Source organism: Apostichopus japonicus, chromosome 11 (genome assembly GCF_037975245.1).
Source record: "Apostichopus japonicus isolate 1M-3 chromosome 11, ASM3797524v1, whole genome shotgun sequence".
Lineage (NCBI taxonomy): Eukaryota > Metazoa > Echinodermata > Holothuroidea > Aspidochirotida > Stichopodidae > Apostichopus > Apostichopus japonicus.
The window spans coordinates 3,204,454-3,220,058 of record NC_092571.1 but is presented as its reverse complement, the minus strand read 5'-3'; the positions used below and the strand labels follow the sequence as shown (position 1 = coordinate 3,220,058).

The window sequence follows — 15,605 nt, the reverse complement described above, 5'->3', positions numbered from 1 at the left end:
ACTACAGGTCGAGTTTGGCATGGCTCCAACTTCAACTCCAGATGAAACAGCTACAACAGCCACATGAAACAGAACTTATTAGATTTGAGGCAAGCTAAGGATTCCCATGATTGTGATTGCTAGTCTTACTTGAGAATCAATGCAGCCATTTCAAACTTTTCGATTTGATAGCTCATATAAAGGATTTCATATTTTCAGTTTTTTTATATTAACTTCAACTTTAATTATGGTTTTTATAAAGAGGAAGAAACCCAAAGATAACATTTACAGAAAATGTTTCAAATAAATAAATGTTTTATATTTAGCCATGTTTCAAAGAAATAAACCATACATATAAGCAAAAATATAGAAAACAAAATAGCATATCTATGCATCACAAGGAACGTTTGGATATCCGTTATCTTTACTTGAGCCCCTTACCTTAATTTTTAACGACTTAAAAGTTGAAAAGAAAAAAAATTGGCGAATCTTAGAAGAATAAGTAACTCGAAGAACGTTAGGTCAAAATTTATGAAACATTGATGATAATTTTTGTGGTACCTCAAAGTAGCTTTCTTTTTTTGTTTTTTTTCTTCTTATTTTACATATTTTCCATCATCGGAATATACCGCCATTGTCCTTTCTTGATTCTCGAATTGAAACCAAATCCTGATCGTTGCTTTAACTTAAGTGAAATGAATAATCAATCAATCGTGAACTTTCATCAAATATTCAACCAATGGGGGGTGAAGTGGTTTGACAATTGCCCAACTTTTACAAGTAAGTGCGATCAAATCATTACAAAACATTTCATAATACTGTGCTTTTAAATTTTTACAACGAACTAATTCATCAATTCATATTGTACTTGCCGGTAATTATCTTGTAATAGAAAAAGTCACCTTGAAACCCCCAAAATGATGTCACATTGATAACAAGAGAAAGGGTAAGAAAGAGAAATATTAAGGTTTTTATCAATATAATAAGAAACTTTGACAGTATCTCTCTGTGTACTTTTTTTTAATATAATTGTATTTAAATAACATTAATTATCTAAATCGTTACTTTAATGCAACTGGTCACATTTCCGTTTCTTTAATTTACATAATCAATGCCACCAGAGTTGCTGCAGCCAGCTTAAAAAGCAGCTTACAAGTTGCCAATATCAGCTGCAGGCTTTACAGCAATTTATATCTTCTCACTTTTTTGATAGCCTTTCTCAAGGTTTGAACATCACCTTTAGATTCACGCTGCACCAAACCAACAACTTGTTCATGCTTGAGTACAAGTGTGTCTGGGAGACATTACACGTCAAATACAAATAAGTCAATTTAAGATACATCTGCCTGTTAAGTATAAATTCACTATTAACTCATTTCAATTGTGGAATGGGAGGTTGCTGCATCAAGTACTAAGCTTGGATGAGAGGCATACCAAAGGATTGTACATGACCTCTATATCACCCCCACCCCGTGCAACCTCTACACCACCATTTTGTTTTTGCTTCTTAAATTCAAAAGCAAATAATTAAGGTAGGTTGTTTTGCACAAAGTTCCCCTCTGTTCTCTTAGTTAAATTTGAGATTATCTGTTTTGTATCTAAAACTTTGACATATGCTAGAACAGAACTATGAGTTGAAGAAAACTATCAGCACAAACTGTAAATCCCATGTATTCCATTTGCTACTTTATAAATAAAAGTGTCCATGCTTAGAAAACAGCTTGAGGGTTAAAACAAAGATACAAAACCTTGCAACAACACACCTCGCACTTGTGCAATACAAATGAGAGAAAAATATGGCATGTGACCAACTCTCCTTTTTGTGACATAGAAGCAGTTTCTTAGATGGAATCTTTTCAGTTCTTTCAAATATGGTCAGTTTGGCAGTGTACTCTTAGAAACAGGTCTGGTCTAGCTTGTAGCTCTTGTCTGTTGATGAACTGTCCCTTACTGTTGAGTTGTGGTCCATTTATCTCAGCCTGTGTATGATTGCACCACTGTAAATAATATGGAGAAAAATATGAAATTACAATGTAACAAAAATAACTACAAACATAAATGAAGATTAGCAGTTGTAAAAAATAGCCCAGATACTCTAAATCCATCTTCCATAGAGGCCAACTTGATATTCAAACAGTTCATTGCATTTTACGTACAACAGATGAAATTTAATGCATCTGACTGTAGAACTACCCCGGACAAGGAGATTTATCTTCTTGTACCATTTAAGAGACGCATTAGGGGACACTGTAACTAACACAATTTGATTAGAAAAGTACAACCAAATGGATTAGCCCTCCCCTCCCCCACCCCCCCCCCTCCTTGCACACACCACTGCCTTTGTTGATTCATTAATTAATATCTCTTTCTAGCCACCAGAACTGTCCATGACTGATCTGTAATAATATTTTCAGCTATTCCATCACTACGTCGGACAATTTGGACATTTTCACAAATTATCATGGTTTGTTGCTCTTCTCAAGACCCTTCCAATATTTTTTTACTTGCTCCTCCGTTCATTTGAGTTTCAATTTCTTTTTGGTTATAATTTCTTAATAAATATAACGTTACAAGATGTTCATTCCTCATCAAGTGTAACATGATTTCTAGCTCAAAGATGCCAGTTTGATTTTGGTTAGTTGTAAATGGTACCACTTGTCAGACCGGCTGCAAGTGACAATTGCTTTGTTTGAGCGCAGAAAGAGGTGAATGGAAAAAATAAATTTCAACCAAAAGAGTGTTAACCAAAACATAAGGAAGATGTACCAATTCGTGATTTGTACTCAAAAGTAATTAAAAGTTTAAAAACAAAAAAAAATGGCATGCAAGGAATTTTATCATCCTTACCAAGAATACAACTTTGTCGAACTAGAATCATAGCCAAGTGATACAAGTTTGATAGTAAAGGGTGTAGGGTCTAGTAATGTGGAACACTGTAATTAGAGAGGTTACAGAATATTACCAAATTAATGGAGGGGGGGGGGGGGGAGGACGGGTTGTTTTCATTAACCAAAGCCATAATTCAGAAATTCCCAAAGTCATGTTCCCAGGTGGTGGAATTCTGAAATTTTGAGAATTTCTGCATTGTTGAGTGACTACATATGTCTTTTAATCATATAGTTTACACTGCTCTAGCAATTATCAGAATTTCATATAATTAATAAAGTCTTCAAAGGAGTTTAGCATTGAAAGAATCCAACAAAAATCAATGATTTCCAAAGGAGAGTTAATATTCCCAAAACCATGTTGCTGATGATAAAGGCTGGTCTAAACCAATGGCCTAGCTTGGTAGTATATAAATATACATAAAATATACCCAACCAAGGATCTCCCTGTTTTTGTACTATATATGATAAATAAGATTGTCCGTTCCATAAAATTTACAAAACAAAACCTACTTTTTTCGGCACCCCTTACCAAGTTCGATACTACAGATTGTGGACCAGTGAAGTTCTTTTGATTCTACAATTGTATTAACTCTATGAGCCAGTTATTTAATTCCTCTCATCGTATCTTTATTCCTGTTTGATAGTCGCCACTCAACACATTACTAATAGCCAGTAATGGTCCTATTTGTTTCCAGAATTATTTGAAATGTACAAGCCACACCCACCCTATGACTATTCATTCTGCTCTGCCTCTTCCTCCACCACCCCATTAGCCTCCACACACAAATATACAAGCAGGCCACACCCACCTATGACTATTCATTCTGCTCTGCCTCTTCCTCCACCACTCCATTAGCCTCCACACACAAATATACAAGTAGGCCACACCCACCCTATGACTATTCATTCTGCTCTGCCTCTTCCTCCACCACCCCATTAGCCTCCACACACAAATATACAAGCAGGCCACACCCACCTATGACTATTCATTCTGCTCTGCCTCTTCCTCCACCACCCCATTAGCCTCCACACACAAATATACAAGTAGGCCACACCCACCCTATGACTATTCATTCTGCTCTGCCTCTTCCTCCACCACCCCATTAGCCTCCACACACAAATATACAAGTAGGCCACACCCACCCTATGACTATTCATTCTGCTCTGCCTCTTCCTCCACCACCCCATTAGCCTCCTGCATTTCTATGTCATCTCCTTCTTTTACGAATTTCTCCACATCAAGATTGTTTGGGACATCGTCGTCGCCATGGTCGGGAGGCGGCATGACCACTTTGTGGACCGATTCCAGCTGCTCGACATGTGAAACTAAAGGCTCTGAGGGTTAGTAAGAGAAATAAAACAAGATGCGATTTAATCCATGCAGAAAAACAAAAAGAGAAATGGTTGCAGTGAAATGGGTTAGAATATAGAGAAGGATGACCAAAAAGAAGAAAAAGAAAGTGATGACTGCTTCAAACAAACTTTGAAATGATCATCTGTGTAAAGGCTGGTAGACTAACACACTGTCTGATATAGTTCAGTGTAATAAGCACACACTGGTTTATACAAAGAGTTAGATTCTTGACATTTGCAAACATTGTTTTTCTTGTCACTTTCCTTGATTTTTTCATCAATAGCTGTGGCTCTGTAAGTTTTCCAACATTTTAAGCACAATATTGTCCCAAAGAAATCCCTCTCTGAAATATTTGGCAAATATGGGTCATTTTATGTACAGGTATCTTAGCAATGTTACTTTCCTTGATTTTTTTCATCAATAGCTGTGGCTCTGTAAGTTTTCCATCATTTGGAGCACAAAATTGTCCCAAAGAAATCCCTCTATAAAAAATTTGGCAAATATGGGTCATTTTATACAGGTATCTTAGCAATGTCACTTTCCTTGATTTATTTGATCAGTAGCTGTGGTTCTGTAAGTTTTCCCAACATTTTGAGCACAATACTGTCTAAAGAAAATCCCTCTGTAAATAATTGGACAAACATGGGCAATGTTATGCAGGGATCTTAGCATGCTTGAAACCACCATGCTCTAAAGGACAAACTCATTCCAAGCATATAGAATGGGTGGGGGTTGGGTAGGGTAGGGATGGATCCAGTGGGGTGGAGAGAGAGAGAGAGAGAGGGACAGTTCTTACCTTCCACTATTCGGTGGTAAGCAAAATGGAGATAGAGTAAAAAGAGCATGTGTACTGTAACGATCGTCCCAACCATAAGCAGCCTCTGTGATTTCCCTGTTGTCCGAGATATATAGACAAAGACCTGGCAAGGAAAAGAGTCGAAAAGCTTTGGTCTCACAAAGATACAAATCTTTGCATGCTAATAGCTCTCAAATGTAAAGAGGACTTTAAAACCATATTTGCAAAATCATGTTATTCACAATTTTTTCCTTCAAATTTTAAGTCGTTTTGAAAGAAAAGGATTAAAATTCCTGCTCACCATTCTTAGGGCAGAAAGACTTCCCAGAATGCTCCACACCGAGTAGAAGAATGCATGTGAGTGTATGCTGTGCATGATTGTACCGTAGAATAAGACCACACAAAAGGAGAACATGCTGTAACCCTGTTAGAAATAGGGAAGATAAGCAATGTTAATAATAAACAAAACTACAAATAATTATTATTATTATTATACTTTTCAATATTAATGTCAGGTTCAGGTAATTAGATTGCAATTGTGTCCAGCCAGTGAGTTTGAAACTTTTAACACCTTTTCATGCTCATAAAAAATGTTATTTACAAAGAAAGAAAAAAATTGATGAACCTTAATTTTGTGATACTGTTAAAAGCTTGTCCAGGTATCGTGGTTACACAATCAAGTGTGAAACATCGCTGTACTGTTACTCACCGTTAGGGAGAGGACTTGAACGACCGTTATGTAAGTATTTGTTATGTAAGCAACCATAAAGAAGATTCCAGAGGCTGCGAGCCAATAGCCAAAACTGATCCCCATGGCTGAACCCATCAGGGTACCCTCTCGCTAAAGAAACCAAGAGAAATGATTTTAAAATGCATGTATGAAATTTACTGCATCCTGGCGTATGGTTATGCAGACTTAATGGTGATAGGGGTTTGAGAGCTTACGAAGTGCTTTGAATGGCTATTACTTATTTAAAATTCCACACTGAGACCAGCCCTTAGTGTATATTCCAAATGCATGAGAGCAGATGACTTCAAGATCATTTCTCGTATATGCAGTATGCATTTAACTCTCAAACACTAGCTAGAAGATGGTGGCGCTAAGATGCTTGCTCTATTTGTCCATGTTAACCAGACCTTGACTTACTCAGGCAAAAAATGTGTTTAATTATTGTTCCAAAAATAATATTACTTGGTATGGCATGCATGTGTGTCTTTGGTATTTCACTAAATTTCTTATTCAAGTTTAGTTTATCTGTTTCTCCACTGCAAAAAAAGAAGTAATCTTCCATGTTTTGGAATCTTATGGACAACTCAGTGGTATTTTATCTTGCTGAAAGAGCTAATTTGTACTGCTAGAGGTCAGTGCCATGGCAGTATAATTCAACTGTCTTGCAAAGTAATGGACTTTTTTTTTGAAGTATTAGCATTGTGGGACTAATGTAACAAACTATCTTTTAGAATGAAGACAATCCATGTGTATTCCTATATAGGTAAAAGGTTATACGAAATGGAAATCATTAGAGGAAGGAACAGAGATGAATATACCTATACTTCTGTATTTCAATGATGAGAGACATGAAGCTCCTGCAGTTATTGATACTACTTGATACAATATACTTCATTGGCTAACAAGTCATGTTGTACAACTAATGCAGGAAATGTCAAAAACCATTTTCAAAAACATTTTCAAACTGATTTATGCAGTGTGAGTAACAAGGTTATACCTGAAAGTGTCAGGGGTTAAGAAGTTCATAGAACTGGAATGGAATAGAGAACTGCAAATCAATGTTTCAATTGGTAGGAAAGGAGATGATAGGGTGCTTTAAATTGATGGAAAACAAGCCTGAAATCTTACCACTGTGTGTCCACCATCTTTCATTCCCATCAATAATATGGCTACCAGTGTGAACACAATCATCACCGGACCATAAAGTTCAGCTGGAACTTTCTGAAAGATTAGAAAATCTGCATTTATTTCACTAGATGTGAGAAAAGTTGTTTGTATCATCTCATTGCTCTCAGCCAAGGATATGTTTTCTTGATTTAATCAAAGGAATTGACCTAACTCATGAACAAGACTACAAATAAAGATTCATATTATACTGAATGTCAAATAAACCCATATACAAATGCAAAGCAAAGAAAAGTATGTCAACCCCCCCCATCATTCCCCTCCCCACATTCAACTTCTTGCCTCCCTCTACATTTATTATTCTATCACGGTTAGCCTATATAGTACCTCACCTGTGGAGTCCCAGAGGGTCTTCTTGGAATAAAGGAGAACAGTAACCTTTAATGAAAGCAAATTACACAAGTTTGAATTTTTCATTTTCAAATCATTCTGATGTTCTTTAGTGTCATTTGTTCAACATCAAAAAACACTTAACTTTACATCGGTTCCATTTTATTACAGTAATGCCATTTAAAGTTAGTCTTTGATTGCTTGTACCCCAAACTCTCATGTTTACAATTCACTGTCCTAACCTGTCGGATGACATCGGCACAAAAGGGTGTCAGACTGTATTAGGCTCACATGAAGGATTTGGGTCAGCTGGATATTGAGAGCTATTCAGAGTTACTTTTGCAACTTCCTGAGGACATGTACGACATGGTCTCTCAAAGTTTCTTAACCTGTCAATTAAGACAGTATACATTTGATAATAACATACATATCATGTTTCCTTTATCAAAACACAAATTAGGTAGTCAGCTTGACTACCAATACATTGAACATATTAGATTTGTTGTAATTGTTAGAATTTAATAACAGTAATTACATGTATAACAAAATGAAATGTGATGTATTTTTTTACCCTTACGTGTTTAAGATTTTTATCATGTAGTATTTTATGGATATTTAAGTAAACTTACCTAGACACAACTGTCTTGGGTTCCACATCGAAGTAAGGCCTCAAAATATCTATGTTAGCATAAAGGTCAAAAGCCTTCTTTGCTTGTTCTTTTCCTGTCTGCCAGACCTGCAATGCACAGAATAAATCATAAAATAAAAAAAAATCATTGAATAAAGATTGATTATAAGTAGTAGAGGAAATGTACTTGGAAGTTGTGAATCCACTCTCCAAAGTCTGACTTAATAATTGTAATTTAAATATCTTTGCTGAACATTGTTTTCCTCTTTTGAAAAAGAAATGACTGGTGGACTTCAGCAGTGAACAACTTAAATAGGACTTTAAGCTGAATCTGTGAATTACCTGATCAGCAACCTGACTCTTAACTGCATCCATCAAGCTCTCTTGGAAACCCTCTTCCTCATCCCCATGTCTATTTCCCTCTACATCTTCATCACCAAGACCAGCTGTTGTCCTCAAGGTGTCATCAACACCAGTTGAACCGCCATTGTGGACATCATCTGTGAGATCTATGACTGCTGAAGTCTAAAGAAGAAAAAAATTGTTTGGCCTAATGCATTTGACGTGATGAGAACCACTGATTAAAATGATACTAAGAAAACTAAACATAAAGTATAAGATACAGACATTTTAGGATGAACACATTATTATGCCCTTGTTAATTAAACATCAGCATCCAACTGAAGAAAAAAAGTAAGTAGTTGTGCTGTGACTATAATCAGCTTAAGTCACTTGTGACTAGCCAGATCTCATCAAACAGTTAAAGCCATATGCCTATAGGTTCTAGGCCTATGTTCCATTTTATAAGTATTGTTTGATATGGTTGGAAACTGTGGTGTGACAAACATAGTGTACTAGTAGGGATGTTTATCACTGTAATATTTGACCCCATGAATTATTCTCTGAAGCAGGGCCCAAATGTTTACAAAAAAAAGAATGCATTATGCAGTTTACAGGTAGACAAGGCTTATTGGAATCTGGCTTGCTCTCATGAATAAAGCAATGCAAAATTTGCCAAATCCACCACCACTCACAGACTAGTCCTGGCTTTAAGTTTACATAACTGTGGTCTAAGCTTGGCCCCTTAAAGTTAAACCATGCCTCCCACTTTCAGTCACTGACCTCGAAGGATATACCGAGTAGATGGCACTTTAATAGTGCTCTTACTTCCACTTTCCGGTTCCACTACGTGTATGTAGGCCTAAGTTACAGTTATGTTATAATATTACTAAGTATTACTAAATACTAGTAGGATGGTGACTTCGAAGTTCGGCCACTTAAGACTTAAAACACCCCAAAACTAAATCTTCTGGTATAAATCATTTGAAAATATACTTGATATGGTGAGAGAATTTTGTTATAGTACGATACACGGCCAAACTTTCTTTCCTGCAAACTGTTTTCACGTTGTTTTCCAAGAAGATTCTTCGTGATTGTGGAACTGGTATTTCTTGCTAGAGTATTGCGAAGTTCGGACACGCAACCCACAGTGTGGCGCTGGTAAAAATTGGTGGCGCTGTTGCTCTTTCAGTAATTATAACAGACTTCATAGATCTTCGTCATTTTATTGACAAATATGTAAGTAATTTCTTGCACACGGGTCATTTTGGAGAGAAAATAACTGTAGCTTCGTACTTTTTGGTGAAATTTGGCTCTTCCTGTAGGTTTTCATGGTGAAAATCGTGTATTTCTTAGGGTGCCCGAACTTCGCAGTATGGCGAACTTCGCAATACTGACTATACTAGAAGTTATAGTACCTACTGTACAAACTAGTCTAGTGCAGTACTAACTAACCAAACGTTAGGAATATGTAACGGCAAATTGAACAGTTCCAAAATATGAATAATGACTGGCACTTGGGTGAGAAGGATTAGCCTCCCTTTCAGACGAGCAAAAGTTAGGCGCAATGAAAAAGGGACTAGCAAATGTTAGGAAGTATTACCTCGGCTTCTGTGTTGTCGTACCAACCGGAGGCTGCCATGTTGGACATTTGTGACCTCTTTCTAACAGTAAATGCTACCAGGAGCAAACCCAACTCAAAATAATAAAAAAAAGTATTTTAATATCTACGAATTTAATATTAAAATCTTAAAAATATTACTAAAGGAATAATGATAGTTCATATGGTAAAATTAACTTTATCTAAATTTTAATGGAATTTATATACATGCCATACGTGCAAACAAATACAAACTTGCAGCCACTGTAATGTGTCTCCCTCTCAGCTGTTCTGCATACACCATTTCACTAACTCAGATCAGAGACCACTGTAGCCAGTAGTAGCACGCAGAAGATATACTCTCAACGTCAGCGTTGGCAATAAGGAGGAAACTAGCAAGAGTTCATTCATGAAAAATTAGGGCCTAACTTTAACACTAGTATCACTAGCTTACCACTTTAAGGGTCAGTTCTCAAGAAAAGCTTAGGACCTACCCGAACTTCCGCATAGGATATAGCCTAGGCATGGCTTCATAATATTCAGTAGCCTAAATCAGTAACAGTTTGTGTAGGGAAGCCTAAGTTGAAGGGTTAATTTCAGGTAGGCGTAACGTTGATATCGGAAGATATTACTAGGTCAGTGTAAATGTCTTGACAGGTCTCATTAATCGTGGTTAATCCATTCCAAAGAATTCCCACAGTAGCTGAGTGAACCAAGAATTGTCATCAACCCCAACATAATGTTGATTTTCAATCCCAATTTGGAATTATCCATGTGATGAGCCAGAAATTCAACATGGATTCTGATTTTTGACTGAAAGTTGTAATGTTGATGCTAGTAAAAGAATGATTAAGAACAAACTTCAAACGATATGTAAGCTAAACAATGCCAACAAAAAGAGGCAACTTAATTGGCAAGTTCACTGCTGGGATGGATTTAGAATTTTTTGCTCTTGAGAATTAAAATTATAGAAAATTATAGAAAAAAATAGGAATATCAAAATTAGTAGACACAGTTGGATCAAATTTCAGGAAATGCTAGAGATTTGTTCATCTTGTGTGGTGGTAAATACATATATTTTTCCGGAGTCACTGATATTATGACAAAAGAAAAAGAAGAAATCAACTGTTTGCATAATTGTGGTCTTTCATTACTTACACGGCTTCTGTAGTCTAACTTAAAAACCTATTTATCCTAACCATTCACTGAACCAGGAATATAGCCTGACACAGCCTAATGTAATTTATAAACAGTAGCTTGTAACATGGATGAAATGTAACAAACGTGAAGCCAAATTTGCTACAACTGCAAAATGCAGGGCCATGCACTTGAGAGATCTTTCCTTTCATCTGGATATATTGATGCCCATTCAACTTTTTAAGATGCCAGAACTCTACCTCAAATTATTTTCAGATCTACAGTATTTAGTACTATCTGCTAGGTTGTTCTCAATTTGAAGTCTTGTATTAGATCTGTCCACTCTGTATCTTAGCATCCACTTTCGAAATTAAGCCTTCTTCGATGTACACATTTTTTTACCAAAAATTAAAAAACGGCACAACAATGTTGAATTATTGTCAAATTAAAGTTGTGTATTAGACCTCACCACTCCACATCTGTGCATTCACTTGGACTTATCATTTATTTTTAAATATTAGCGTTTAATAAATATTGGCAGTACAGTAGGTTAGCAGAAAAGTACAATTAGATCTGACAAGCATTTCAGGTTCATTTCTGGTCACACAATAAGTTGACTGGGCATCTGTGCATCTGGATGCTTGGATACATCTCAGTGTGGCCAGGTATTTTATAGTTGTTCCCCAAAATACTGCATTAGTTATCACTGACTGGTACAGTAGTCGTAAATAATGGCATGCCTAAGGCTATCTTAGGTAAAAGGTTAAATGGACCTTCCATTAGCTAAGATACACATTGTAACTAAGATTAGATTAGATTAGATAAAATTTATTAAACCACAAGGGTAATTGTATGCTCGTATGAAACAGGATATGAGATACAAACATTAAAATATGAAAACCTAATATGTACATTATCAAACAATTGCAAGAATATGAAAACGTAAGACATTTTAAAGCAAGATAAAGAAGTAGAAAAAAAATTGTCAGCATATATACCTCAGCTATGGCCCTAGCCAAGGTCTGTTCTATGATCTCCATCGAAAAATCAAATTTCTACTAGCCTATACTGATGCTTTAAATGTGTGTAGGAGGACCATTAGCTGCACATCATGGACAAGGAAAATAAAGGGTTTAATGTAGATTTAAGGTTCATAGCCATCTAGCTTTCAGTAAATATTGTCAAGTAAGCATATATTTTGTTGACCCTAAACTGTAGTATATATACAACTCGGCTTTACAATGAAGAATGCCACACTTAAGCAGATGGTTAGGTCTACAGTGTCATTGCGCTAGTCCTAAGCCTTGTTCATTAATAAAAGTGTTATAATTTTTAGGTTTGAAATTCACTTCTCAACATTTAGTATGTTCTAAGGTAGGTTACCCAACAGGTGAATCACTAGAAAAAGGGATGCAAGTTATGTTTGTTTGTACAGAGGGAAATGTAGCATGAATTGACGTGGCATGTGGTAATGAGAGCTCTAAAAACTAATTGTTTGTGTACTGTATCCATAGTAAGAACTTGTTGCTTTAAATCTTGGACATATTATTTACCAAATTGATTTTCTTGCCTGTCCATCCTAGAATTAACTGAACCTGATTTATGGACAGATTTCAATAAACTACTCAAGGCTTTGACTTAAAAATGAAAATACTCTCGCAGTAAATAATTACTGTAAATGAATTTAGTTATTATTAAATGTTTCATTTCCCTGTGTACAAAGCTTACATTTAACTGTTGACTATAAAATTGGACATACTGTATGGATCCACAGGTGTGCTGGCTTGTTGGACGAGGTGTTTACAGCCTGAGAGAAATGAATCATGTCACGTCAAACTGAAACTCGTTGGCAGTTTGGTACCAACTATGATCAAGATGTGGTGAGTTGATCTTTATGAGTTTCTGCCTGAAAGAATGCTCAAAAGTTTTGATATTATGTTTACTTTAATACTAGTTACAAAATAGAAACAAAATAACATTTATCAGCCATTTGTGTACAAAAGTAGAAGACTTGTTTTAAGTATAAAACAGAAGAATTCATCAAGACTTGGAGAGTTGTAAAGACATAAATAAGCCTAATTGTGTATATCAAGATGGGATGAATTTCATTAGTTTCTTTATAGCAATAGCACTTGTACTGGAGAATAGACATGCACACTTATGTATATAACTTTGAAGTCTTTTCTTAGGTTAGTCTGATTATTACATTGGCAATGAATTTTAAAATCTCTAAAGATTTGCAATCATTTGTAATACTTGCCAAATTCACCAAACTACAGTTCCTTTACTTGATGATGTTAATGGTCTTTTGTCTCACAGGCTACAGGGCTGCTTGATGTCACAAGTCAATTTAACAAAGTTGTTTTTAATTATGGATGAATTGAAACAACAAAGATTGGAAGCAAGTTTACTTCATTTTTGTTTCTCTTCTTACAATATAAGCAATTTTTCTTAAAAGAAAGAATTTTCTGGAATGTATTTCTCCACTTTGTTTTACGACAGCCGTTACTATTTGAGGATTCAGCGCCTAGAACGACTCCCAAAGATCTCATGACAGAAGATTATGAAGTAAGTTTGGTATTTTTTATTTTTTTAATAAGATTGGATTGTATTGAGAATTTTTAAAGAAACTTTTAAAACTGATAGTGTGCAGTTTGTGAAACAAGTCTTGAATGCTCATTATCAGTCTCAATCTTAGAATACCTGACATTCCTGAAGATTTAATCCTGTTCATTAACGCTCCTTTGTCGTTTGCTGTTCTCTTCAGAGTCTGGACTATGATATCTGCTACAATGAGCCTTACAAGGAGATGGTGAAGGGCAGCTCCTCCTGGATACCAAAACATTTAGAGGCAGTTAAATGGATTCTCATGTTTATCATCGGTGCAACAACTGGCCTGGTGAGATATATAAATATATGTATTTATTTCGCCATATACCTTTGTGCATCAGAAGGATCATTTGTTGAATTTTGTTCACCAATTGGGAAAGGTTATTGCTGCATATGATTCCCAACATTTAATGAAACAGCCATTTTTCTGCATCATTTGTAAGATCTGATGTGATAAGCAATTTGCAGTTTGAATTTGTTGTAAATAGTGAAACTGTTAGTACTGGCACTTTTGAGTTAGGGTATAAACTTGATAATGAAAGCCCTAACCATGAAATATACACTCGTAGTTGTTGAGATCCTTTGGCCATAGTAAGAGATCTATATGTGGTCACAATCATTCAGGTGTCATGTAGACAAGTACTGTAGTTGGCATATGTGTAGCATACATACCCTTTTTTTCGGCTCAAACCAATGTAAAAATTGAAATCCAACCGGTTTTAACTTAACCATGCAGCCTTACTATGTGGTTACAATCAATTCTGCCCTTCCTAACCGTCAAGACACTAGATAATTGTTTGATCGGATGCAAAAACTTGTGTGTCGACCAAATTTAATATACTGCTATATACTTTCGATGGCAAGCGTTTGAACTTAATCGTTTCTGGTGATTTTTACTAAGGAACCATTTATTATCAGGCACAGTTACTTTTAACAGACAAGTGTAGAGTGTGTAACCATAAGATGGCCAAATCCAATGCAAACTGCATCTTAATATTTATTAATATTATTTTAATATTATAACTTGTTTCCAAAAAGGTTAAAAAGCATTGTTGAATGATCTTTTGTTGAATGTTTCTAAGAGACCATGATGTATGTTTCAATCTTTGGAGAAATCTTCTCCAGATTTAGCAACTGTGGTAAACTGACAAAAAAAATTTACAAGAGAAAACCCACAAAAGACAATAGCATTGGGCATAGCTAAGAGAAACTGAATTTTGTTAAAACTTTTTGTTCTGCAAGGAATTATCTATTAATAGCAGAGCGAAATGCAGTGTATAAATTTAAGAAATTTCAAGTGGTTGTCCCCAGGACGACCAGCTCACCAATTTTTGGTTGTCCTGCTGAAATTTTGGTCGTCCTGCAGTGGAAACATGTAAAGTAGGTCATATGTTTTTGGGATGGCCAAAGGAACTCCAATAAGGAGAAGATACATTTCATTCAACTTTATTGCTTTATTTACAACATCTTCTAACTTAGATCCCCATATTGAAGACAGGGAACTTGGCAAATTAGTCTAACACAATGGAGGGAGAAAGAGAGATATATGGAGTGGACATTCAAAGAGAATATCTGAGTTTGTTATGAACTGTTCCCTTGAAAATAAATAAATAACCAGTGTTGGAAAACCTTGTTCAATTTCCCGCGAACATACTGCCGATTTCCCGCCGTAGTTCGCGCAGCGAACACGACGAGCACGCGTAGCATGCGAGTATAATGGCGTGGGGTCCAGGGGCCCTCCTTAGTTCCCCGGTGGGGTCAAGGGGTGGAACCCCTTGTGTGGGTCCAGGGAGGCAAACGCCCCTGGAAAGTTTTGGTATTTTTGCGTGTTTGACGATAAAAAATTAGCAGCTGAGGATGCAAAATACTGACAACTTTTTGAATTTAAATTGTTACGAAACTGATGAAAATTTTACAATAACAAGTTAGAGTAGCTATACTATGTTATAAAATGAAAAAAGATTTAATCTGTCTTGCAATCTTTAAAAAGTTTAACTTACAAAACTTCCGATATTATGAAACAAACAAC

At 35.8% G+C, this 15,605-nt stretch overlaps 3 protein-coding genes across 4 annotated transcripts in view; 2 read left to right on the top strand and 1 right to left on the bottom strand.

Moving 5' to 3' along the window:
* The window catches only part of LOC139975581 (MAM and LDL-receptor class A domain-containing protein 2-like), a 41,957-nt gene extending 41,068 nt beyond the window's left edge, over positions 1–889 (top strand). Inside the window, exon 38 of the mRNA XM_071983602.1 lies at positions 8–889. Coding sequence (XP_071839703.1) covers positions 8–67 — 60 coding nt within the window. The 3' untranslated portion in view covers positions 68–889. The remainder of the gene's footprint in view (positions 1–7) is intronic.
* LOC139975584 (protein YIPF3-like) lies at positions 277–9,992 on the bottom strand. Of its 2 annotated transcripts, XM_071983606.1 has the most exons (10): positions 9,833–9,992; positions 8,233–8,415; positions 7,892–7,998; positions 7,265–7,310; positions 6,876–6,968; positions 5,727–5,858; positions 5,319–5,441; positions 5,018–5,141; positions 4,011–4,202; positions 277–1,976 (listed from the first exon to the last, which is right to left on the bottom strand). In XM_071983606.1, the coding sequence occupies exons 1-9, from the start codon at positions 9,878–9,880 to the stop codon at positions 4,018–4,020; spliced, it is 1,041 nt and encodes a 346-aa protein (XP_071839707.1). In that variant the 5' UTR covers positions 9,881–9,992; the 3' UTR covers positions 277–1,976; positions 4,011–4,017. The 2 variants fall into 2 exon arrangements, with proteins under 2 accessions (XP_071839707.1, XP_071839708.1); XM_071983607.1 differs by lacking the exon at positions 4,011–4,202.
* Positions 9,993–10,124: 132 nt separating this feature from the next.
* LOC139975585 (H(+)/Cl(-) exchange transporter 6-like) overlaps positions 10,125–15,605 on the top strand; it is a 35,025-nt gene continuing 29,544 nt past the window's right edge. Inside the window, exons 1-4 of the mRNA XM_071983608.1 lie at positions 10,125–10,293; positions 12,741–12,846; positions 13,469–13,534; positions 13,734–13,865. Coding sequence (XP_071839709.1) covers positions 12,790–12,846; positions 13,469–13,534; positions 13,734–13,865 — 255 coding nt within the window. The 5' untranslated portion in view covers positions 10,125–10,293; positions 12,741–12,789. The remainder of the gene's footprint in view (positions 10,294–12,740; positions 12,847–13,468; positions 13,535–13,733; positions 13,866–15,605) is intronic.

What these genes read in the sequence shown, in the direction of transcription:
- LOC139975584 (XM_071983606.1), bottom strand. Translation starts at nt 9,880, where the DNA reads ATGTCCAACATGGCAGCCTCCGGTTGGTACGACAACACAGAAGCCGAG. An exon ending in AGAGTCAGGTTGCTGATCAG is followed by an intron (nt 7,999 to 8,232) that starts GTAATTCACAGA and finishes TGTGCATTGCAG; the next exon opens with GTCTGGCAGACAGGAAAAGA. An exon ending in TTCAAGTCCTCTCCCTAACG is followed by an intron (nt 5,442 to 5,726) that starts GTGAGTAACAGT and finishes TATTTCTAACAG; the next exon opens with GGTTACAGCATGTTCTCCTT.